The sequence below is a fragment of the Gasterosteus aculeatus genome, chromosome 17, assembly GCF_964276395.1.
Source record: "Gasterosteus aculeatus chromosome 17, fGasAcu3.hap1.1, whole genome shotgun sequence".
NCBI classification, from domain to species: domain Eukaryota; kingdom Metazoa; phylum Chordata; class Actinopteri; order Perciformes; family Gasterosteidae; genus Gasterosteus; species Gasterosteus aculeatus.
This window is the reverse complement of record NC_135705.1, coordinates 16,003,679-16,029,240: the sequence shown is the minus strand read 5'-3', so window position 1 is coordinate 16,029,240 and position 25,562 is coordinate 16,003,679. Positions and strand designations below refer to the sequence as shown.

Here is a 25,562-nt window from a genome sequence, read left to right as displayed (position 1 = left end):
CCTGGTATTGCTGCATTCGCGTGCTCTTTGTAGACTCCGGATTTCCGGAAATCAAACATTAAAAAGTCAACTCAACTTAAAACTCATTCCCATGCTGATACTGTACATTAAGCGCGATCTAGGTAGTTATTCTAATGTTTAAAGACAAGAGACAATGTAATGCCATGGCTACTGGGCGGAGAGAAATGATTAGGCAATTTAAGACATGCATTAGCAGATTTCAATGACACTTTTACTTCAAATTAGATTGTAATTGATAGAGGTATATATTATGTGTATATACACATAGTAGCTTTAGTTGTATCTGATGAGACATGATGAATAAGTAGGGTATATACCATACTCTCAGTCTTACACTGGACTTATTACACTTGGAATTTAGTCTAGTGATAAAAGGATAATTACTTAACAATTCATCATAAAAACATAATGCAAATGGCTACATTTTTTAAACGCAAGGTACTGACAATGTCCACCTCCACTTGTATATTATACACACGACATTTCAATATTTTTTATATAAAGAGAACCAGTCGTGTGACCCGAGGTGGAACATTCCGACAGCACCTGAATGCAGCACGAACACCAACACATTCCCATTGCCACAGAGGAGCAGACTGGGAATGAGACTCCGCTAAGTGCGCCCTACCTGGTCGAACGAGTCGTGCACGCTGTCAACCACAGAAGAGGAGGAAACACCCTTTAAAGTGAGTTTTTAAACAACCGAGAGGATCTACCGAGTGAGTCTACGGAGCCGACGCGCGCGTTGAAGGACCTCGATTAAAAAATATGGATTAAACTGCAGGGATGTTCAGGAAACGATGAAAACAATATCGACACAGCGAGGAGTGACACCAGGGCCGAAGGGAATGGCTTGATTTGTCACACCGGGAGCGAGCGCGGTGCGACGTTACTGTGCTCATGTTTCTGTGGAAGAGAAAGAAAGTTTGCTGCGCTTCACCCGCACACGGGTCCACTTCCTGAGAAGGCATCGCTGCTGTGACTTATTTCTCATCCCGGTTTGCCGAGCCCGCCAGTTTCGGGAGGTGTTTGGCTCTCTGGCTGTCCAAAATGTCCAACCCCGCGCTGAAGAAGAACCACTGGACCTCCAGAGTGAGCGAGTGCTCCGTCGCCAAAGACGCCCGCGGCGAGCTGAGCGTGCCGCTGCGCGGCGGCGCGGAGAACGGGGAGTTCGCCCACATCGGACCCGTGAACGAGGCGCTCGTGGTTTTCAAAAGTGGGAAAATATATGAAGGAGAGCTGCTGCTGGAAGTCGAGAAGCTCCCCATTTCGGGATTACCGCTGTACGACGTGCAGACCGTGATAAAGAACTGCAAAGGTCCCGTCAGGTTAAAAACCGTCCGGCAAGGTGAGTGAGAGACGTCACGCGCAGAACTCCGCTGGAACTTCTGCTCTTTTAGTGTTGTTTTGGTTTACTTAAAAGTTTAAGGGGGCTGAAATTATTTGTTTAGCCAGGACGGTTATTGGAACTGAAGGGAGCGCTCGTGAATTCGGCTCAACTAAAGTAGTCAATTAAGCGAGAACTTGCATCAAAAGAGGGACAAAAGTTGGCGTTCGGGGGAGGAGTTCTGTGTAATCTTGGATTCAGTAATATGTCAAAATAAGATGTTCCAGACGAAATATTGGCGGGGGGGGGGGGGGGGAAGTCATGTACAACTGACAGCTTTTTGAATGAAGTTTGGCTTTTTCTTCTCTGTATTCTGGAGAAACAACCTCGCTGGTCCAGGGAGATGGAAACCACACGGGCTCCCAAACGCTGTTTATTCATCTTCCCCTTTTTGCAAACCCTTGGAAATGACTCCAATGTTAGGAAACGTCATAACGCGGAGGTAAAAACAAGCAGATGCTCAGCAGGCTGAGCTGGCCTGCTGTCTGTTGTGGTTTTGGCGTCTGTTGATGGAAGCGAATGGACTGGCGACGCTTCTCAATAGAAACTTCCCCCAAAAATGTGGAACATAAGTTAAGTAGGAGCGATGCGATCGTGAGGCTTGTGTAGCTGGTCTGTCTTGCTCATGGGCAGCTTGACTCGGCCGGTTTGACCCTGAGCCTCTCTGACGGGCCGCCGAAAGGCCGCTGGGGGCCACGCGGACCAAAAGAGCAGCAACTCTTCAAGGACAATTTCACACGTTTAGAACCTGTGAATTCAGCTGGCGGCAATAACGTCAGCGTCTGCTCAGAAGCGGCTTATTTTAAGGCTCAGTATGGAAGTGAGCGTCCCGGTACGGCCCTATTAGGGCCCCGCTCACAGGTCAGGTGTTTTCACTTAACCACTAATTACGCCTCTACGAGCGCTGGTGACCATGTGATGTCGCAGGTGAACTTAACGAAAGCGCTTTATTCCAGCGTCCCAGGGAGGCGCCACAGCAGAGGCCGTTTGCATTGTATAAAGTGACGCTCGCGGCCACTTTGTTAGCTTTTAAACGACTTTCTATTGTTTTGATGATAAGGGCCGTGCGGCATCATCGGCCTGACAAGTTTGACAAAACCAACAGGTCCGGTAGGGTTGGTGTCGATCACTCGTGCCGTAACTCCCACACGCAGTCTTGACTCTAGAGACGACGTCATGCAGAAGGAGTGATGATCCCAGCGCTGGACGTGAGCGACTCCGGACGTCCCGGATGCCGGTGATTCGGTTCGGATTCCTGGCGGTTCACTATCGTGGTCGCTCTGCCGTTCAACCTTCTAACAGGCCTCTGGCTGCAGGACAGTAAACCGAACGTGTAGTGGGGAGCAGTTTGGCCAGTTGACATCTGGAGGTGTTTGTAAAATCTCGAGTGAGTTCAGAATATTGAAATTCCCCGTTTTGTAACATCAGCGCCCCCGGTCCGTTCTGTGCTTTGATGACTGTAGACAATAGAAGGAAACTCTCGTTCTCACTTTGGACCAATCAGAAGTCCGTGCTTCCCCCCCTCCTTTTCCAGGACCCATCTGGGGATGTCGTGGGTCACCGCCTTTACACCGTCACATGATCAGAACCCATTTTCAAGTATTTTAATAATTCACGCTGTCTGGGAATTTCCCCTCCCTGATCAGTTTTAATTGAGAAAATATGCTCGGCAACAAGGGCCATCTGTAAAGTCTAAGTGACCTAATTCTACCCGGCGCTTGTGCCATTTTTCTCACTTTAATCGAGTGCGATGTGTGGAGACGTTGCTCCAGCATGTTGGCTCACTTCAGCCAAGTCGCTGCTGCTGACTGCCAACCATATAAAGACTTGTTAAAAAAGCGTTCGGTCGGGACCTTCAGCGCTCCGTTCAGACCTATCAGCGTGCACACACACACACACACAGGGACACTTCCAGTCTGAGTAGATAAAATGCTCCAACCAGTTCTGCTGCAGAGATTGCATTGTTTCCTTTGGGTGTCGGTCTGAAAAAGTGTGTAGGACTCACACACTCATTCACTGCAGGACACACACTGTGTGCACTGCTGCCGAGTCCAAGCCGTGAGAAACTCACTTCAGTGTGTATTGATCGGGCAGAAGCTGTCGGAAAATGTCATTATGTGCATACAAAGACAGGCATGCGCTCTCACTGTGTTGTTACAATGGCAGCTAGAGTCCGATAACGTTTGCAAACAAAGTAACGCAATGATAAAAACTTGTCAATCGGATAAACACCTACGTTAAAGGATAATCCCTTCAGGAAGAGGACCTAGTGTACTCCACATATGCACAACTATTACTGTGTAGTACTATGGATAACGCAACAACACACCTGCTTTTAAAACACACAATCACAACAGTGACTGTTCCTCGTACGTGGCTAACTGAGTTAGCCGGATCATTTTCAGGATGAGATGACGTAGATCACGCTTTTCGGTTCCCCGAAGCAGGTTTGTCTAAATCACCATAGCAACACATTGGAAAAACTTGAACCTGCACCGGAGCAGGTTCATCTGAGCTGCTGGATTAGTTCATCACTCCCCCGGAGAAAAGGGCAGCTCTCTTCCTCATTGATGAAGGAGCGACATCAGTTAGATTAACGTTTTATATTGAGAGACTTCTCCGAGATCACAAAGACCCGTTTAGCTGCGATGACGTCCTGTACGAGCGCTACAGATGCTCAGGACAAGGAATCATTTATTTACAAGATTTCCCCGTTACGTTACGTGATGAACACCACACGCTGCAGCCGAACATCCACTGTCCCACGGACTGTCTGTCTGAATGAGCAACGTAAAATATGTATAATATATTAAATTCATCTGACAGAAATGATTCAAATTAACATATTATCTCCTCATATGTGTTCATAATCATTTCCTGCTCGTCGGCGGAGAAAAAAGTCGCTCTTCCTTAAAGTTTGTTTGCCGTTATACTGTTAAAAAATCCTGGTTTCGGTGATCGACTCTAACGTAAGACTATTATCCTGGTGATTGACATCTGGTTCAAACTAACGAAACTAAGGATCCCTCTTCGAGGAACCGAGATAGCCTCGTGTCAATCATCTCGGTAATTTGAGCTGGATTATTTGATCGACTTAGTCGAACCACGTACGAGGAACGGGGCCCAGGCCTTAGTGCACGTGTTGCTGAAGTGCGGGTCGCTCTGGTAAAATGATTAAAAGAGCTGCATGTCATCAGGGAGATGGTGTGATCGAGGCCTCACTTGCTATAAATTTACAGAAGAAAATATTCTCCCTTCTCATAATTGCGGTGCAAGCTGCTAAACGAAGCTTCTCAAATTTACAACACGTGTCACTGTGTTAACTCTGAGGTGTGTGTGTGTGTGTGTGTGTGTGTGTGAGAGAGTTTGTTTCTGGCAGGCATTTCATTTCATATGGAAGTGTTTGCATTTCCTTTCTATCAACAGGATGTGAGACGCCACTCCTCACCCCGACCGTTCCTCCACCTTTGTGTCTCCTGACAGCGGTGGAGGGACGTCCCTTCCTCCCCAATAGCTTCAGGAAAGGTCTTTGGCTTCAATTTCAGGGTGTGTTCTGTATCCCTACACACGCGTGTGAGAACAAGAGATAAGCATCCTGCCTACTCTGCCCTGACCCTGTGTCGGTGCCCACTGCCCAGGTTCTGCATTTAGATAACGGTGGAGAAACGATCCGTTAACAACTTAATAGACCCTGGAACACGTTTGTGTCTAAAGACGTACACATGCAAACGTGTGTGTGTGTGTGTGTGTGTGTGTGTGCGCGCGCAGTCTTTATTCTTCTTGTTTGCTGAAGAATGGCGTTTCCTTTTTGTAAATGGCTCCAGTGTAGGTTGACGTATTGAGTGTGAATGGCAATCGGTCACACTTGGCGCTTGCAGTTACACACTCTGTCAGAAGAAGAGAGAGGCCAACTAATTTACAATAGTGGGTTTAGTGTGGCGGGGAGGGGGCGTTCAGCGAGGCCGTCTCATTTCCTTTTTGAAGACCGCTCTTATGCGCTGTCCTCAGATTGTGAACGTGCACAGCAGAGGAGTGAGCGTTCCTCAGGAATGCCTCGAGATTCGGACACGGTTGACAAAAAGTTCCCGAAGATGGTCTGGAACACCAGGACGGACCAAAGAGAAACGGTTTGTTCGAGCTTTCAACAGCATCATCATGAATAGCGTCCTTTGCTACGGTCTGCACTGGAAATCAAAGCCACGCTGAGCCTCCTTACGAGTGTCGGCGCACACAGGGAAATGAAAGCTCTGAGCTTAATATCGGCCTGCGTTGGTTCAGCACCTACGGTAACCGTCATCCCACCAATGAGTGGGATGAGTTGACAAGTCCGCTCCAAAGGCCGTTGCTTATTTCCACACTGTCAATCCTGCTGCTTGGTTTGCATAATCCCTCCTCTGATGCTCCGCGTTAGCGAAATTAGTCTCCAATCTCAGAGCAGGTGGACATCAAAGTTTTTCTTTCATGAAGCAGTAAGCATTGAGATTCTGATGACGCGTGTGTCAGGTGCTTAAAAATGGACCTCGCTGTAAATTAATCGTATTGCTTAGAAGATCATTTTGTTCAGGATCCAGCCTGGTAGTGTTCATTAAAAGTTTTTTCTCCATGTTTTCCTTCAATCCAGTATTGCTTTGCCCCGTAAATGTGAAAAATCCAATCTAGCATGACCCTGAATTACGAGCCGGTGGTCCCGCCCACCTTTTTCTGGTCCTTTAGTGGTTTCATGTGTTTGTTCACATCCTCGTTTCCGCTTGTTATGTTGAAGCCTTGTTAATCTGTTCAAATGGCACCAATCCAGCATCTTGGTGTGTCTTGGAGTGACTCCATTTTTATGAATTTGTGAAATGGGCGTTTTCAAGCTGTAACGTTGCCGTTAATGCATAATTACTGCTGTTCAGTCTCTCTGCCAGCCTTTGCTTTGCTTTTAGTCTTTACAGCGTAACCGGCAGTAATATGAGACTAGTAGCAAGTGGATGTGGCCGAGGGAAATGCCTGTAGCCTCTGGAAAGTTGTCTGCGTTTGTATTTTGTAAAACTCGGTAGGGATTTTATTCCTGCACAACAAAAACGTAGGAAAGTGCTTGTTCATTTTTTGACATTCCACTTCACACACATGATCGTGAAAAGACACTTGAAAGCAGAGTTCCTTTGTTGTCGTGAAAGCAAACCGCGTGGTTATCTTTCTAGCCGCGGTCGCAACCAGAAAATCCATCACTTATCTCTCAGACTCCTTGAGATGTGAAGGCCTTTCTTCCCCAGTCTGCTTCCTCCCTTTCTTTACTTTTAATTACGTTCTAGTTGAGGCCTTAGTGTCTGTTTACACTAATCCCATTAATGTAAAGTCTTTGGGAAGCTTACCCACGCGCACACGCAGACCAAACACGGGACTATCTACAGTCCAGCTCTCATTAAGAGGATTTAGACACCAGTTTGTCCACAGCAGTGAGCACACACACTTAAACACACGCACACACTGGCATGTGCACACGCGCACACGGGTCTTCCCACAGTGGCACACAACACTGCTCCATCCATTTCGTCTGCTCCCTTTTACCTCTCAAGTCTTCGTCTATTCTCTCCTCACCCATTGTCGCGTGAGTGAGGTCATTGTGACGGCTCTAATTAAGCCCCCCGCCCCCTCCGACCACCACCCTGTCCTAATGAAAAGAATCATTCCAACCGGTTGTGGATGACTGTGTGTGTGTGTGTGTGTGTGTGTGTGTGTGTGTGTGTGTGTGTGTGTGTGTGTGTGTGTGTGTGTGTGTGTGTGTGTGTGTGTGTGTGTGTGTGTGTGTGTGTGTGTGTGTGTGTGTGTGTGTGTGTGTGTGTGTGTGTGTGTGTGTGTGTGTGGGTGGGTGGCAGTCACTGTGACTGAAGGGAGTGCTGGATTACGGGGAAATCAATTAGCAGTGAAGGACTGTGAGATACCAGATGTCTTCAGGTTTTGCCCAGAAGCGTTTAGTAATTAAAGCATATTTTTGTACGCTGTGATGTCATTAAAAGGTACCATGTACGCATGTGAACCTCCTGCGTGTCATCGGCCTCCCGCCGCTTAGCAGCAAGCGACATGCGTCCTACCGCTACTCGATATTGCTGCGTCGACCTGCGCGGCTCCTCGAGAAAACTTTGCAGTTGCTGCGTCCCATGTGTCCCCCAAAGCTGGGCGCTCACCGCATGACTCCGTCGCCACGCGTCCCCTCGCCACGCGGCCCCTCGCCACGCGGCCCCTCGCCACGCGGCCCCTCGCCACGCGGCCCCTCGCCGCTCACTTCAAAGGCTGTCGTCTCCAGCAGCGTCACGCCGCCTCAATTTAACGGTGCTCAAGCTAAACCATTAGCCGCTCGTTGGGGACCACACACACACACACACACACACACAAAGCCTTCTTAGGGGCTGTATTCAAGGGGTGTATTCATTTTTCATGTTCGTGTACAACGTTCCTCTGAGCGCCTCAGTGTGCAGCGTAAAGGTTAAAATGCACACGTATGGAAAAACTACAACACAGAAACATTTGGCGCCTGGCGTGTGCTCAGCTTCGTTACAGCAGCACGGCGAGGACGGAGTCTAATTAGCAAAAGAGGACTCGGTTTAATGAAGAGGTCACTGGCGTCCACCTTTTCAGCCTCACGGTTGCCATCGTTGCCAAGTGACGTCTTTTTACGGGTCAGCTCGGCCGCCTCGCTGTACGTCCAACACGGCGCATTCTGTGCACCAACTTGAACACAAGGCCAGAAGCTGGTGTAAACACTGCTTCACTGGGTTCATTTCATTCATTGCCCCAAGTTTCTTTTTATCAAAGCTGGAAATGTGCCCGACGATGGATCTGACGTTCTGTTACTGCAGTTTACTTTATATGTAAATTTTCCACATGATTATGATAATCCTCCTGCCTTAAGAAGAAGATATTGTACATCTTCACCTTGACTCTTTGACATTGATTTGATCCCACTTTCCATTTGAACTCACTACAAAAGCACCTGCTGTAAAGTCAGATGAAAGCTGAACCTCCATTGGGAAGAACTACTACTGTAGGTCACGTACCAGAATGACGTATGTCAGACCAAACATTTTACAATCTGCATTCTCTGTCTTGTCAGGATTGTGTTGTACTCAATAACTGCTTTCTCATCTGTTGAGGTTTTGCCGCTGTATCCCTCTGAAATGTATTTGTCTATTTTCTCTCCATCTCTAATCTTGTATACACACTTGTTGACACGCCATGAAATTATGGACTTAAACTGCTTCCCTGCAGTGAACAAATGTGACGAGGCTTGGCTGTATTCACGTTTTAATATTTTAAGCTGGAACGCACATTTCTCATAAAAATGCTGAACAAATTCTCAAGCCACTCTTTGTAGTTGTAATTAAAGTAAAGCAGCCACCTTCCAAATACTGACACCGGAGCAGTTGTGTGGGGTTTCGGTAAACAAGCCTGTGTCAAATTCCTGCATGTTCATGGCGGCGGAGCACTGGCCTGTGGACGAGGTGACAAGCCTCATATTTCCATCCAGGAGGATCTAGTCGTGTCTCTGACGGGCGCTCTGCAGCTCGCTGGCGTGACGGAGGCTTTGATGAGGTTAACCACACACAGGCTCTCATGTGGCACCATGTGATTCACTCGTCTTCTTTCTCCTGTTGTCGAGCTGTGTGTGTTGTCACTTTGTCGTGCCACAGTACTATCATACTGCTTCAGATTGTCTCCCTCTCACACACACACAGTCATTTAGAGTTAAATGCATAATCCACGGCCTTCAGATAAATCAGTAAGCTTAAGTTGCATGCAGGCACGCCGACGCACACACAGCGCTGTTCCCTCTCACTGTGAACTGTTCAGGAACGCTCTGTTTGCGTAGCTGGAGCGGGCCTGGATTAGCATGTTAGTGTCGCAGGTGTCTGCTGTGTTTCACTGACAGTTATATCGACTTATGACTCTGCTGCCACACCTTCCTCTAAACTCTCCTCTGGAGGACAGACCCTCCGGAGAGAACAATTGAAAATTTCCAGAAAACCTTGTGGAAAAGGTGATTAGTACAAAACAATTCCATATACATATTTTTGTGTTTGAAGTAAGCACAAAGCGGTTCTCTACAGAGAGAGTCAACCATTTTCTTAAATTTCGTCTGCGCAAATAGGCAGAAGATTGCTGTCGAACGCAGACGTCCCTCAAAGACCTCGGGCTCCTGCTGGGCTCCAGAGCTCATAAATTAGACAAGAAATCTAATTTCCCTGTGGGGCTCGTATGATCCAAGTGCACACAGACACACAGTTTCTTTTCAGGGCTGCTTGATTTCTATTCTTCATGATGTAAATGGGCTGAAAAGGGACACTGGGAAGTGGACTGTGGCCTAGTTGCCTGCTGAGTCACAGTGGACGAGTAGCACTCTAACGGTTTTATCTCCTCTCAGCTGGAGCTACTGTTGTTTAGTGTAAAGCTGTGTAGGTCCCTACACTTCACACTGTTAAACATTGTTATCACAGAAAGCAGCTGGAGGACTGGAATGGGTACGGCTGTAATAATCCTTCAGCGTTACTGAGCCCGGCGTTTCTTGTCTCCTCTCGTAGGGGCTTTTTTTGGTTACTCTGCTTTTCTCTCGATCCATTTTGACTTCCCTGACTCTCCGTTGCTCCCACTCTAAATCCTGTTGGCGCTTTGTCCACCGAGCTCTTTGTTCTGGTAGATGTGGGGAGGTGCTCCAGATGTTTCCTGCTTTGTAAGGTTGTGTTCAGGACATGACATATTCTGTAAGGGAGGCGAACCAGACAATGTTTTATTTATTTCGTTTTTTTATTATTGGTTTATTTGGTACAAGACAGTGGACATCCATAAAAACATTTCAGTAACGCATTAGTGCCAAAAGGCTATTTTAGTTTATCTGTATTCCCAAGAGGCAGATGTTTAAATCAAATGCGGATTGATAAAACCCGTCAACTGATGACTCCGCCAGTCCCAAAGACTTCCAAGCGTTTCTTTGTCTGGAAATAAAACGACTGAGATGATTCGGTTGCATTAATATTCAAGTCTGACCTCCCCTTCTCTCCCGTTAAGACACCATGAGTTTCATCGGTCGATGGCTGCCTCATCTTCTCAGAGCATTTAAGGTTGTCTTTGTGATTATTTCTCCCTGCGTTGCCACGGTGAAAAGATCAATGTAAGATATAACTTTATTGATATATTTCCTGTAAATTGTGTCCGGCATCATGCAAACTCAAACTGATTTTGAATTTGTGAGGATATTACTGATATTGTTATACGGGAGTTTAAAAAAAATTCAACTGATGATTACTCAGTGATTTAAAGAAACTATTTTGGCAGTGTTTCTCAATCACAGATCTTTCTCTGACATCAGCCATTAAATTATCAAGGATAATTTATAAACATAGCTTGGTATATGATCCTTTTTTATAACCGCTATTTTAAATCAAGGTTGTTCTTTTTTCTCAGTAACTCGCCAGATCAGACATGATACACATGGCTTTAATTTAACTGACTTACACTGTTTGATGTCTTCTTTCCCAATACCCATAAAGTATGAAGGCCCATAAATCTACATAGAAATTCAAGATGAAAGACCCTTAAAGTGATCTAGTTAGTGTTCCTTCCATGGCTATATTCTAAACCAAAACTGCTGAGCTTGTATTGTGCATGCAATTTATGGTGCCAATTTGGCAAGTATGGGCTACAAAATCCAGGGGTTGGGCTGTAGTCAACACCTAACTAACTCTATGGCAAGCTGGTATTTGCTCTTCAAATACATTATACTTGCCCCGTACTGTGAACCACGTTACATTGCAGCATGAAGACCCCACCCATGCTGCCAGTAAGTCTGTGTTTACGAGCTCCACGCGGCCCCGGCCGGGTCATTGTCCTTCCGGTAGGAATGGCTGGAATCCCAGCGAGCTCGTCGGGGCTGTTTGTCCAGCAGTTCTCTGCTGTGCTGTCAGAGAGCGGCGCAGTAACACGGCGGGCGGCGGGGCGAGCATTCTTTGTCGCTCGCGGCTCAGAGACACACCCGCTGATCCAGTCGGACCGGTCGGGGTGAAACTACGGCCTATTGCTGCGCTGCACCTGTCAGCAGGTGCGCTGGGCGGAGCGTCCCGAGGGCGGATGTAGACGAGGGATCAGAGGCTGCGTTACAGGTCCCCCCCCCTCCTCCACACAGGCGAATTCACCCGGAGCCAGTGGAAACCTCTGTGGAGTCCTCATTTGATTTCTTTGATTTCATTTCGATTTCTGAGTCCTCAGTGAAAGAGAATGATTCGCTCTCCTCTGTTCGCTCTCAAGCCTCATCAAGTGTAAACGTGATGTCTGAGGGGATTTGGTGTCAGGTGACCTTTTGGTTGTCACAGCAACGGGGTCCTAAATCCCAAAGCGCCAGTCATCTCCAGAGGCTTGGCTGGTTACAAAATAAAATACACACACACACAGCGGTGAGGAGAGAGGAGCCGCTTTTAGTCTCATGATGTTGCAGCCAGATGACTGTTTATCTGTCCTCAGACGGACGGACCACATTCCTGGTGTCAGACTGAGAGGTACAAAAGCATTGTGCTGCACATCTGTTTGGAGTTGAGCCAGTCATTGAAGGGCAGGACACTTGTATCTCAGTCATGTTCTACAACTTATTTAATTGAATAAAGATATATCTAGGCGATATATTAGAGGTTTAATCCACAGTTTCAGAATGTTACCTTTGATATTATAAAGAATCTATGACTACAATGAATTGTTATTTACTGCCCTTCCATTCAATACAGGGGTCGTAGTAATAGAATACAGCCTTTTTAGTCATTCTGATTGCCCTGATTCTGGTTAGTTGTGAATAGGAAGACGTGGTTTTCGTCAGAGCTCTGCTGCACCTTTGCCCTTACAGATAAGATACAGGCTGGCTGCTCCTCATTCCCAGCTTCTACTAATCCACGGCCCGCAGCACAGACGAGGTCATGGGATTAGCTTGTCAAAGTAACTGATGAAGGCCTGCTTCAGTCATTATACACGTGGGAATATTGCTTAGGTGTAGCACTAAAGTGTAATTGCTACTGACGATATTACACATGTACATTTTGAATGTATGTGCACATTGCAAATTAGCCATGAGTGGACCGTAGAGAGTGGCACAGCAGCAGGGAGGTAAGGGAAAGTGGCATTAATGCTTCACAGGAATATTGCTGTTGGGAAAGTAGTTCCATTTGAATGCAGTTAAAAAAATTATGTCACAGCTTTGCTCCGCATTGTAAAAAGAGAGCAGAGAAAAAAAAAACCTTGCTTTGTTCAGAGTATCCAGACTCTTGACCGCAGGCCGTGTTTGTTTGTGTGTGCTCGTGTGCGTGTGTGTGTGTGTGGTCTAAATACAGCGCTTTACTCTTGCCCAAATCATTGTGTGCCACAAGGCACAAACAAGGTCACAATGTGACTTTATGTTGTTGTTCTAAAGATAGACCGGCTCTACATTGTCACTATTTTCCAAGGGCGATTTGAATCTTTGTTGGATATGAGTAAGCTACGGATTTACATTCCGCCCCTGTCGAGATGCCGAGAACCCGAGGCAATATTCTTTTTATTAGCACATCTGACTTTTTATGAATTTTTATTTTACGTCTGCTGATTTGACCGGTGGAACTATTGAAGATAGTGTTTCTAGACGGTCATGGTCCGTAGAGCTGGTGACCTCTGCAAGATAGAAATGTCACCAACTTGTGATTAGGAGCTTCCATGGCGTGCGCATAAAGGTGGTGCATCAAGCACACGAAGGAGGGTGGGGGGACGACCCCCATCCAAACTGTGAGCCTGGCTTAACTCTTAACTCTTTTTGGCGGCTACAAGGCGAAAGCACACATCAACCCATCTGCCTGACACAACGATGAATTAGAGCAGACACAGGAGCAGCCTGGATCACTGTGTGTGTATTCATCTGGTTCGTTGCTCTCTGCCCTGCTAACCGGCAGCTGTACAGGGAGACAGTTCTGGTGGTAAAGCGAGCGGCACCACAGTGTTCCACGGAACCATCGCTCTGCGCGCAGTGGGATGAAAGGCAGCCAGAGGACGACGTGGGTCCGATGGCGTCGTAGCATGTGGATGTCGGATACCAGAAGTTCTCTGAAGCTTGTTTTATTTTATTTTGAAATGTGATTCCTTCCTAGATATGTGGAGCTTTAACAGATGGAGAAATGTACTCTTGATGTGTTGCATTTGATGAGCTGTGCACCTGGCAAATACATCTTTCTCCAGCTGTTAAAGTAAATTTGACCCTCTTTATTAATATGTATTTTTTTTATGCCATTAAGTGGAAAAAGTTATGGGGTCAGAAGATCTGGGCCGGTGTGGTTGGCTCGACACAGACTCGAAGGTGCACCAGGAATCCAATTCCATCACACGAGTCGACCCGGTCGAATACCAACTGTTGCTCGCCTGCTTCAATCCTGTTCAGCTTAAGAACCCCCCCAGCCCCTATGGGTGCCTGGCTTTCTTTGCCTTCCCACACTTCACAGTGGCTGTGTTGACACTTCTGGGATGCTGCCGTCACGTCTTTCTGACACACAGCAGGTGAATGAGGACAAGGTCAGCGGCCGTGGACGGGTTGATATTGGCACTGGGGAGGTCGGGGAGGAGCTTTGAGGTGGTGATGGGTCTTTACTGTCTCAAATTAATGGAATATTTAACTATGGAAAAAAAACAGAAACCTAAATGATGTCTTGTATGTTTTTGATTGTTTTTAACTGGGGTAAGACAATTATGTATCTTTTGAAAATTTACAGCGGAGTTGTTCAGTGTTTGAGAAATTCAGGGAGGCAGAGCTGTGACTATAAAATCCCTCACAAAATTTGTCATACGGATTATATTTGACAGCAGCAACATAGAGCCGGATGGGGTGGTTTGTGTCTGTGTGTGTGTGTGTGTGTGTGTGTGTGTGTGTGTGTGTGTGTGTGTGTGTGTGTGTGTGTGTGTGTGTGTGTCCAACATTGCGGGGTGAATCATTAAGCTGTCGGGATCCTCCAACAGAAGGCAACAGATATTACCTCCATATTTCATGTCAGGGGGAATGGACGTGCCCCACCACTCCCGCTGCCTAACCGCCCAAAGTGGACCGTGCCAATAATGAGCGGCCACAAATCACTCTCGTTTCCGGTTTCGGGGAGAGGTGTGTTGTTGCATTCTTTCCCTCCCAAATTCCACCATGGCTGTCAATCGGCTGGAGGCTTTGTGGGGGGGTGGCAGTATGCTAATGATGGATAGGAGGAGTGCAAGTGGGTGAGTGATTGTGTGTGTGTGCACTTCTGGTGTTTGTGTAATTCCATCCATGCAGGTGTGCAGAAGTCGTATGAGGTTTGAACTTAGTGAAAGTCTGTTTTTTGTATTTTCTTGCAGTACCTACAACGAATGTTAAAACTGTTGCCCTCAATTGCATTGAAAGCTGTACGCTTAGTTAATGTGAAAGATTTAGCTCTTTGTCTACGGCGCTTTGTTGCCTGTACGGAGGACAGTGAGATTCTGTCTCTCTCGCTCTCTCTCATCCCCCAAATGGTTGTTTTATCTTTATTTACATGTAGATTTGAAAGAACATTCTTTGTCTGCACCCATTGCCATAGAGACCACGCATTTCTTACCCATTGATTCTTTCATACGATGAGGTCTAATTATTTATTTTGAGCCTAACCGTGTGCCCAGATTCCCTCGATCTCTCGCAACTCGTCCTGAAGCTCAACTCTTCTCCCCCAACACTTTGTCACACTGACATCTAGGAGTAAGGAAACATCAAATGGTGATGCCACACTTACTCGATATAGCAGACGGTTAGAAAAAAACAACTCTGCGCGCGCACACACACACACACACACACACTCATGCTTAATTGTTTAACTTTACAGTGAGAGCCTGGCAGACTGAGCACCGTGACTGGCACAGTCCTGCGTAAAGCCCCTCAGGCAGCAGGCTAATGTAAACTCTGTGCTCTGTTGCCCCTGTTTTAATCACAACCATATGCCTCGCATTCCTCCACCGCCCCCAACCCGCCGCCCGGACCCCGGTTCTGCCCGCAGTCAGCCAGTAATACGACAGGGACTCTGTTAGCGGGCCACTCTGCTGGAAACACCAAATATCAGCCGACTGAGTTCATTTGCCACCTGAGGAGGCTGTCGCGCGAATGTCAACATGTGTACCAAGTCGTATTGTTTACTGTTCAGATATTCCTACGGACGGATCGAAATGTTGAATTAAGTCCGTAGGATCCGTAGGAGTGATCATCCATGCAAAATGATCGAGAATCATTGTGTTTATTCAGCAATAATGCTATTCTAGCTGACACAAGGAGCAGCCCAACCGGATATGCTCTGAGGAATATTCAGTAATTGAAACAGCCAGAGCGTGACCAGAAAGGCTGTTCCTTCGGTCATGTCACGTGATTTAAAAACTCTTTGTGGCTAAATACCGAGCCTCATTTTCTGGGATTCCCACTTCTTTCCAAACATGGCTGTGTAATAACACGCCCACTTGGCTGTTATGCACTTGGTGGATTGAGAGCTCCTGAGGCTAAGCCCTGTTGTTGCTCTGTAATGCGCCTCATTCATAGGTGGTGTATTGCTGTGTGACGGATGGGCGGATTAATGGCTGCTCCACCGGGCTCCATCTCACCGCTTAATTAGAGAGGGCGGTTATGGGAGGACACAACACGCCACCAATGCGGCAGGCAGATGGCGGCTTTGTGTGTGTTTGTCTCATCTGACACTTTTCTATGCATAATCTTTCTCTCCTTTATCTACCTCGGTTTGTTCCTATTGGTCCTCTCCTGTTACCAGTTCACTTGAGCTCAATTGTTGTTGCCCGGTTTAAAGTTGTGTTTTCTCAAACAACTTGAATGTTGCCTGACCTAAATGAGGTTGGGCCGTACTATACTGTGTGTTGTAATTTCAAAAGCTTCCAGTTGAGTCCAGATCGGTGAGTGAAACTGAGTAGGTGAAGAAGCGTGTGTGTCTGCGCGCGCAGAGAGACACACTCCCTGAATGCTACGAATGCGGCGGGACCTGCTCCGTTGGCCTGTGGGTGGTCTGATGTCATCATTCTTTCATGCGGCCAGTTTCGGCCTCCGTGCTGCACGGACCCACATCGGTTTCAACCTCCACGTGTACAATTTCCAAATGTGCGTATTCTTTGAGCTTTCATCACATCAAGTCTTGGGGCACATGGAGAGCAACTCAAGGCCTCCTTATTCCCCTCCCTCCGGAAAAATAGCCGTCCAAAAAAATAAAAAATCACTGTCCAAACAACAGATGTGTGCTCAGATCTCAGCCCACCACCATTTTGAAAGGAATGGTATGTTCCCGACCCTCTGACACAACGTAACAAAGCGACGTCTTGAAAGAACGCTGTTGGTGTTCATGTTGTGAAGTATCAGCTCTCCTCTACATGTCGGCGTGCTGAGGGACACTTTTGTCACAAACGCTCACGGCTCCCCGCTGGAGCACCGGGACAGATAAGCACGTGTGTCCTCGTACGCGCAGCAAGTGTCCCGTATCGGTTCAGTCACAATAAACTTGCTGACGAGGCAGACTGATGTTCCCACGGCGCACAGAAACCGTTTGTCTTTCTCCGGACGAGATCGCTTGGAGGTAAGATCCTTCTTTTATCTCTTTTTCCAGGAGAACTGCAGTTTTTAATAGCTGGCTTAAGGTCGAGCATGTTTGTCACTGGCTGCTTATGATGCTTGACGTCGCGCAAGCACAACTCTGCAAAAATAAATCTTTCCACTTAACGATTATTACACAAATCAAGACGTAACGTTTCAGAAATACAGGCCTGCAGTACTGTATCCTTTATGAGGGCTTTATTTCTGAACTTGATGCAATTGTTGAGGTGTGCTATGAGAGTGCTGAAAAGTAGAGAAATGATTGCTTCACGCACCAACGTCTGTGGCAAGAGTGATGATTTATTTTCTAATGTAAGCCGGCTCAGCTCGTCGTTTGAATTTAGTTTGACATAGTGGCCAATCGCTGGGAGCACAAGCTACAGATCCGTCACGTCATACCAAGGGGGGATTTTCCTTGTGGGACATCTGTTTATCAGCAGCTATTTAGATGTGTTGATGTAAATCAAATGCAGTCTGAACTTTAATACATATAATCTAAAACATTAGGTCCTAAAAGTTGTAATTTGCGCTCAATTGAAGTTATTTCCCATGTCCCAGGTTTTTTTCATCATGCTCCACTGAGCAACGTTCATAAGAATATTTCCCTGCTCTCTTTTAGTGCCCGAGTTGTTTAACGCTAAATTGTTACCTAGGAAGTTAGAACAGTTGGAGCGCGCTTCTTTCTGCCTGCGCTTCACTGTGCTGCGGCTGCTTTGTCGCGGTGTGACCAGCACGTGGTCCTCGAGTGTGTAGTCAGTGGAGCAGAGGAGGAGATAAGAGTCATTGTAACATTCCAATTCACAATTTCAGAGATGTCATTCTCCAGTCTTCTGAGCTGCAGTGAATTGGGCCATAAACACTTCTGGGTAAACATAAAAAATCCACGGCGACTTCGTCCTTTTGCCGTGCGGCGGCTTATTATTCCAGCTGTGCTTTAGCTGCAGTGCTGGCAGCAGCTCTGGGCCTTTGGTCAGGCTGAGGTCAGGACGAGGTCACCACCACCATGTACGGAGCCGCCGTACGATGATACAGTAATTGGTCCCACTCTTAGCTTGATGGTGACGTGATTACTTCAGGAGCTCAAATGGGGGCTGATGTAATGCAGAAAGAGATGAGGTCATTACAGACGTTGATTGTTTGCAATGTGGATCAACTTGAAGTTAATGCTTCCCACGGAGGGCAATTGGATGCATCCAATGATGACATGAGGAGCTCTGGATCGCACGCGCACAGCAAACCCTTTAGGAATGGATGTACATTTATATTCAGTGACCAGCCCAAACTTAGTGCACATTTTGTTTATTCAACTCTACGGAGTCAGTGTTGCTGCCGCATGTGGAATACTTCCCATGGGTGTAATTACAAAACCACTAAGAACCACGGTTCAGAATGGGAGTATGTAACTTCCACACATTTTAAGGTGATCATTTTAAGGTCAGTGAGTTTCATGGGTTTGTTTCCAATGTGTGGTATTTGGATTGCTGCTAAATAGGAACGGTAGCAGAATGAACCACTCTTCCAAAATGTAATTAGCGGGGTTGAGAACAGAAATGTCATAGCTATTGATCAGAGAGAGCGAGAGAGAGCCCCCCCCCCGTGTTTAACGGCTAATTAAAGGGCCTCATTAGGAGGGCACGGGGCTGATGTCTGCAGGGCAGAGGCGCTCCGGCCACAGTCGACTCGTTTGTGGAATGCGAGGGATTCGCGTAGAGGCGGATGAGCACGTCAGCAGCTGGCGCCGAGAACTATGAGGTCAGCAGCAGGTTAACTTCTGGGCACACAAACGCACTGCCAGAGAGCTTTTTGAATCTTACAGGTTTCAATGGGAGATCAGCGGTCTCCAGTTTGGACTTCCTTGAGATTGGCAGACAGGGAAGCCGCTTGTCACGAGGACCGTTGCCTGGTTATTTGTTTATAACTCGTTATCTCTATATACCGTTAGGAGTTTAGCTACTTACTTGGAAAATAGTGATGGAAGAATTTGAAGTAAATAGCTTTCGATTCTATGCATCTGTCCACTTTCCATCTTTTATTTATTATCATGCTGTGGTGGCAGAAAACGGACAAAATCACAAGGCTGTGTTTAATGGGTCACCAAAGTAGCACTATGCTGCCATGACGCTTTGACACGTGATTAGTTAACTGCCAGCCGTCTTATGAGCAATTGTGTTTTTCTGTGCTTTCCTCTTTCTTTTCTCTGCCACTCATTCTCCTGTTTGTGCTTCATGAACGCGTCTGGAGTGAGAAATGTTGCAATGTAGCACTCACCCTCCATTGATTTTCCAACTTTGAACTTCACAAATCTGTTTCCTCCCACCATGGAGGGCTGAAATCAAAGATAACGTTGTTACCTGCCCAGCTCTCAGACTTTGTCAGCGGCTCGTTAAAAGCTCTTCAGCTTTTAACCAGTTACCATTTATCTCTTCAGAGTGTTCCAGGAAACGTGAGGTGTTTGGTAACACCGATGCCCTAAAGCTTGCAACAATGGCAGTTTGGTTCTGTGCTCCAGAGATGCAACTTACATTTTTACAGTGGTGTGAACTCAGTCAGTCCATCTGCTCCGTTGCATAATAATGGAGGTTATCAGGAGACCGATTCCTCCGGCACCGACCGTATAGTGGAGAGCTTCATCACCGTCGTCGTCATTATTGTGTCCTTAATTGCAAACGGCGGCCGCGTTCGCCTCTGTAGACCTCTTTGAGCGCTCCAAATATATAGTAGGGTGTAATAACACAGACCGTGAGATAAGAATACTAATAGTAAATTATCTAACGCTTTTTCAAAGTTCTTGAATTGAATAAGTTAACACTGTCCGTAAAATAAAAAGGAGTTTGCTAGGGCACGATAACATATTTGTTGGAGATGTTGTGTAGTTATTTCAATGGAGCAGACCGATGGAGAAAGATGATTCAGCACGTATCGGCCCCTCTGTTCCTTCAGAACATCACAGCCAGCGTCAGTTTAAGCAGGAGCCGAATAAAGTTTGGAATGGCTCCAACTGGCTGTAACCACAGCTCAGAAGGGCCAACGGACGCTTTTCATTGGTCAAGCATTGACGAGGCTCCATAAGGAGATGGATGGAAGTCTTTAGTTTAAATGCCATTAGACACGGTCCACTCGCATGCATTCTCTCAGAGTGAACGACGGGACCCCTCCTTCTCCCAACCCTCTTATTCAATACCCACCTTCAAAGCCCCCCCAGCCTGACATCCTAACCGCTCTCCTCATACATCTTGATTAGTCATTGATTTTTTTTCCACACTGCACATCTGTTGGGTCTAGCATCACTTTACGTTCTCTGATACACTCTTTACCTCACCGAAGCCCCGCAGCTACATTGTTAGCATTGATCTGCTAGCCAAGTATGAGGCTGATAGCCTTGTATGGTTTGCACTGAGTGATGAGGCGCATAAAAACCTGTGGAGTGCCGTTTTCTTTGCAGTAGAGCACTGATGGACAACGCAGAACCCCGGGTTTATATTTCCTTAGATGTCATTTAAAGTACCACATCAGTTGTTCATGCTGGGAGCACTTAAGAAAAATGATGGACTGTATTTAGTTTAGATTGAATTCATGTTTTTCTTAACTTTTGGCCCGTGGTGGATGAAAATGTGATTTCAATTATTAAAGAAACACTATACAAAAAGCCGGCGATTCAAATTATGAACACATGCTCCAACCTTTCAGGATGAAGTAAAAACCCTCCTTAACTCTCTTTTACGTCTCCTATTCAGCTCCATTCATTTGTTGTTAAACCATTCCCCTACATTAGAGCCATTTATCACAGTGACTAAGCTTGTAGTTTAGAGTAAGGGATCAGTGTGCAGTGCTGTATATTAACAGTGGTTCCTTTACCCAGAATCCCTCAAAGTTCCTCAGCATGTGTTCCAAATATAAACGTCAACCGTTGAGCTGTTTTTTGGGGGTTTTTTTTGTCTTTCCCTAAAACCTGGAGCTGTGAATGACATCATCTTGGACCTGCACTCACCTGGGCGAAGCCTTGTGGTGGCAACTAGAACACAATCAAAGCAAACAAACATAACAAACTGAAAGTAATGTATTTACTACTCTCAGGGATTCGCACCAGAACAGGGCTGCGTTGGAGTGAACTTGTTGTTTAAGGTAGAGGTGAGGCAGTGAAATCAGAGTTGGAGTGACTGATCAATGGCGCTCTACCAAACTGCCTCCATTCCAACGAATGAGAGGGCTCCACTCTTCTGACAATAAACCGTATCCCGATGTTTTACTGGACCCTGAATCCGTTTTTTCTACTAACGTGCCAGATCGGCCACAAGTAGGTCGGGCAGACGATTTGACCTTCTGAACAGTTTGTGTTTTGCTCCCTCCTCCCAACAACACAACCATCCTGCCTCCCTTATTTTCAAAAGGGAAAACCAGGAGAGGTTTTGGAGGATGGAAGGAGGCACGAGCAGGGCGCTTCGCTGAGGTCTAATGAATCACTCGCCATGATCCTCTCGCAGTCCCACAAACCAAAGAGTTAGTGAGCTGCTGCTGCTGCCAGACCAAGTAGCTGCCAGTTCAAGAATTAATCTACGTCATTACAGACACGTTACAAGGTTACAGCTCAGTGGTCATCGAATGGCCAAATTGGTTTTTAATGGCGGTTGAGTCAGTGTTTGAGCAATTAAACATGAATTTGCTGGTACCTGTGATGAGTCATCTTTAGCCGTTAATTTGACTGCAGAGGGGCCGACTGGGCATTGACTCATTCCCCTCTTCATCCCGTGTTTGAGTGAAACGAAGTCGAACAAATATTCCTTCCCCTAATCCGCAAATTATGTGCAAGGAATCACCGCCTCATACTCCACACACTTTTCACCACAGATTGTTACCGGTAGGAAGTGTTGAAACACATGTTGCTGAAGTTGCTAAGCAAAGCTACCCGGCGGCCTCGGATGACCGTCTGACCATCGTTGGTAGGGCGCAGACATTCGTTCCATTGTTTGGTGAGCTGTTTCTAGATCAGCAGCATTACGTACAGACTCCCCTGCAGGGTGAGTAGGAATGGTGACGTAGTTTTGGGAGGGGGGGGGGGGTTGAAGTCCACTAATTGTCAGTGCACGGCTCTCACTCGCTTGGTCTCCGCCGGTCTGCGTGAACTTGCCTCTGAGTGCTTCTCTCCTCAGTCGTCTGGAATTCACACTTTATCATGCACGCTGCACAAATGAGCTGCAGAAGGAGTGATCTACACACAAACACACACCCACCCACCCCGGGGGAGTCGAACCCAAAACATTAAGTTTATGCGCTCCCTCTCAGTGTTTGCTTTTCCTGCATTTATGTCATCAGGCACAATTTCCCCTCCAAATCCCCTGCACGCTTCCACCGTTTAGTGCGGCTATTGACTTCTGCTCTGGTTAGCCGTAATGGCGGATTGCATGCTGGGAAATGATGGAGTCTGTGTGTCTCACTAAAAACAACTGGTTCGAACTATTGTGATTGTTAGGGAGGTTGATTATGTTGCCGGCCCCTACAGAAAGGTTCATTCAGTTTTATGTCCACGGTTTGAAATCTAGCGCTTTTTGTTTTTGATAATTATTTGACAAGGGTTTTAAGGAACGGTGGTCTTAAGTATTTAAAACAAAGCTGGAAGCCCAGTATGTGACCATCGTATGGTGTGTTGTTGGTGTTTCTTACCTGCTAACCATCTGTGTCCCGGTCCAGAAACCGGTTGAAACACAGGAAGGCACACTGGTAAATCACTGCTAAGCTCATGGATTCTAAAAATAATAAAAATAAAATCAGTTGGAGTTATTTATTTAAAATCGTATTCGTCAATGCTTACGTTATTGGCCGTATACTTGATGCTTTACGCGTTAAGCTCTTCTTCGTTGGTCATGGGAGCGCGGGAAGAATCCTTCTGTCCTTTCTGCTGCCTGCTGCCTCACCCCTCATGCACTCTGCTTCACCTCCCATCACTCACAAAGCCATCTCCTCCACTAGGGCTCTGGTGGATTCAGGGGTCGGCCACACCTCGCTGCATCCGCCCCTTCCAGCGAGCTGTCACCGAGTTATTTGCATATAAATGGACAACTAATTCTCTCGCTCTTAATTGTACTCGATCGAAAGATTTCTACACCAAAGGAGAAAAAGAAAAATGTCTTTTGCAGGACTCTACATTTGACAAATCATTTGTTTTCAATATGTAAAGTAATTTGTAAAGGGTGAGTGTGCGTCTGCATCTGATAGAGCTTATGATGTGATTGCAGTGATGGAGGGAGTCCAGGCAGGCCGTCCTAGTTTCCAGCACCTCCCACCCCCCAGATCCCAGATGAATCTGTCTTTTCCTTCCCCCACCCTCTCCGGACAGTTTCCACTCTGGTCCTCTTATCTGTGCTCCGTCCATTAAAGGCAGCAGGAGGGGGCAAAGGGCAAATGTAGGCTGGTAAAGGAGAAGAAACCCAACACATGGAACTCTCCTCTCCTCCTTCCCTTTTTTTCCTGACATTCTCCACCCCCCCCCCCCCCTCTCCTCCCTAACTCATATCGTTTCTACATTCCTTCTCCTCTTGTTTGTTCCTCACCCAATATCCTCGAGGTCATCATACAAACTATTTTGGTTTTGTTCCCTGTAAACAGTGTTTTGGTGTACTCCACCATGTTACTACAGTGGCCGTCATACTTTCGGATGACTTTTTCCTTCTGGTCATTGAGGTTAATCCCAAACATTAAATCAAGTAAAGCCCTTTAAACTCATTTATAATTGATGCATAGCTGCAAGCAAAGATCAGCTAGATTCGTATGCAGAAGTTTGGCCATTACTTTCATTTCTAAATTGTTTGGATCAGGAACTTCTTTGTCATAATACTTCATGGAGAAAGTGATATTTTAGCAGTGAAATAAGTTTTATTTTAAAAACAAAAAATAGGCCATATGTATCGTAACAGATTGGGACTGGTGCATACATTTGGGCACCCCAACAGAAACATCACATTAATATCCATCCATCCATCCATTTTCAACCGCTTATCCGGGGTCGGGTCGTGGGGGCAACAGCTCCAGCAGGGGACCCCAAACTTCCCTTTCCCGGGCCACACCTTTCAGCTCTGACTGGGGGATCCCAAGGCGTTCCCAGGCCAGTGCAGAGATATAATCTCTCCACCTAGTCCTGGGTCTGTCCCGGGATCTCTTCCCAGCTGGCCGTGCCTGGAACACCTCCCTAGGTAGGCGCCCAGGGGGCATCCTCACCAGATGCCCAAACCACCTCAACTGGCTCCTTTCGACGCAAAGGAGCAGCGGCGCTACTCTGAGCTCCTCACGAATGGCTGAGCTTCTCACCCTATCGCTAAGGGAGACGCCAGCCACTCTCTTGAGGAAACCCATTTCGGCCACTTGTACCCGTGACCTAGATCTTTCGGTCATGACCCATCTTTCATGACCATAGGTGAGCGTAGGAACGAAGATTGACTGGTAGATCGAGAGCTTTGCCTTCCGGCTCAGCTCTCTTTTCGCCACAACGGTGCGGTAAAGCGAGTGCAATACCGCCCCCGCTGCTCCGATTCTCCGGCCAAACTCACACTCCATCTTCCCCTCACTCGTGAACAAGACCCCGAGGTACTTGAACTCCCTCACTTGGGGTAAGGACACATTCCCTACCTGGAGTAGGCAATCCATCGGTTTCCTGCTGAGAAATAATGATAATAATGTTGCAAAAATAACAGCCTCTAGTCGCTTCAGATAGCCTCTGATGAGTCTAGATCCTGGGTGAAAATATTTTTGACCATTCTTTACATTACATCTCCAGCTCAGTGATGTGTGATGGGCGCCCATCACACGTCCGGCTTCAAGTCATCCCGTAGATGTTCAGCCTCAGGGGACTGGGATGGCCATTCCAGAACATTGTATTCAACTTCGCTGTAACTCCAGCTCTGTTATCATGAAGATTATTGTCAGGAATATGCTTTTACTGAGTTGAAACAATGCAAACCCTGAACTTTAACTAGATTCACAGTTCCTGCACTATCCACGCAGCCCCACTGCATGATGGACCCCCGAACACATTTGACTGTGGGCAGCAAGTGTTTTTCTGGCAGGGCTGTTTTTTTGTGGTTGAGCCGTGCAGGGTGACCCCATCTGCTGTGAGAGACCTTGCAGGTCTCTGGAGTTTGTCTGCGCGTTGTACTTGATCATTCTGACCATTTTTTGCTTTTGCCTCTTTTTTTTTTTGGCCTGCCACTTCTGGCTTTAACGAGAACTGTGCTTGCTGCCTCCCATTTCTTAATAACATTCCTCTCGGTTCTATAGTCTCTGGTAATGTGCAATTCAGTTGCTAGGAAACACCTGTGCCATATAGTGTTAGCAAGACGCTACGTTAGAATCACAAGCAGGACCATAACATGGAAATCTAAACGTGTCAGAGAGGACAATATATGAATCTCTATTAAGTCGGATGTTCTTTTTGGGGGGAATTTGATTAATCTTTCTTACATCTTGTTAAACTGCATTTGAGTCAAGTGTCAGGTTGAATGGCAAATCTCTACATTTTCATTTGGTGATGGGTAGACCCTCAACAGCCGGTGCGCC

General features: G+C 46.7%; 1 protein-coding gene across 4 annotated transcripts in view; it reads left to right on the top strand.

Annotated features, from left to right (window-relative positions):
* The first annotated feature begins 533 nt into the window (after nucleotides 1–533).
* The window catches only part of magi1b (membrane associated guanylate kinase, WW and PDZ domain containing 1b), a 96,235-nt gene continuing 71,206 nt past the window's right edge, over nucleotides 534–25,562 (top strand). For all 4 annotated transcript variants that reach the window (XM_078091576.1, XM_078091579.1, XM_040202923.2 and 1 more), the window contains exon 1: nucleotides 534–1,369. In XM_078091576.1, coding sequence (XP_077947702.1) covers nucleotides 1,072–1,369 — 298 coding nt within the window. In that variant the 5' untranslated portion in view covers nucleotides 534–1,071. The remainder of the gene's footprint in view (nucleotides 1,370–25,562) is intronic.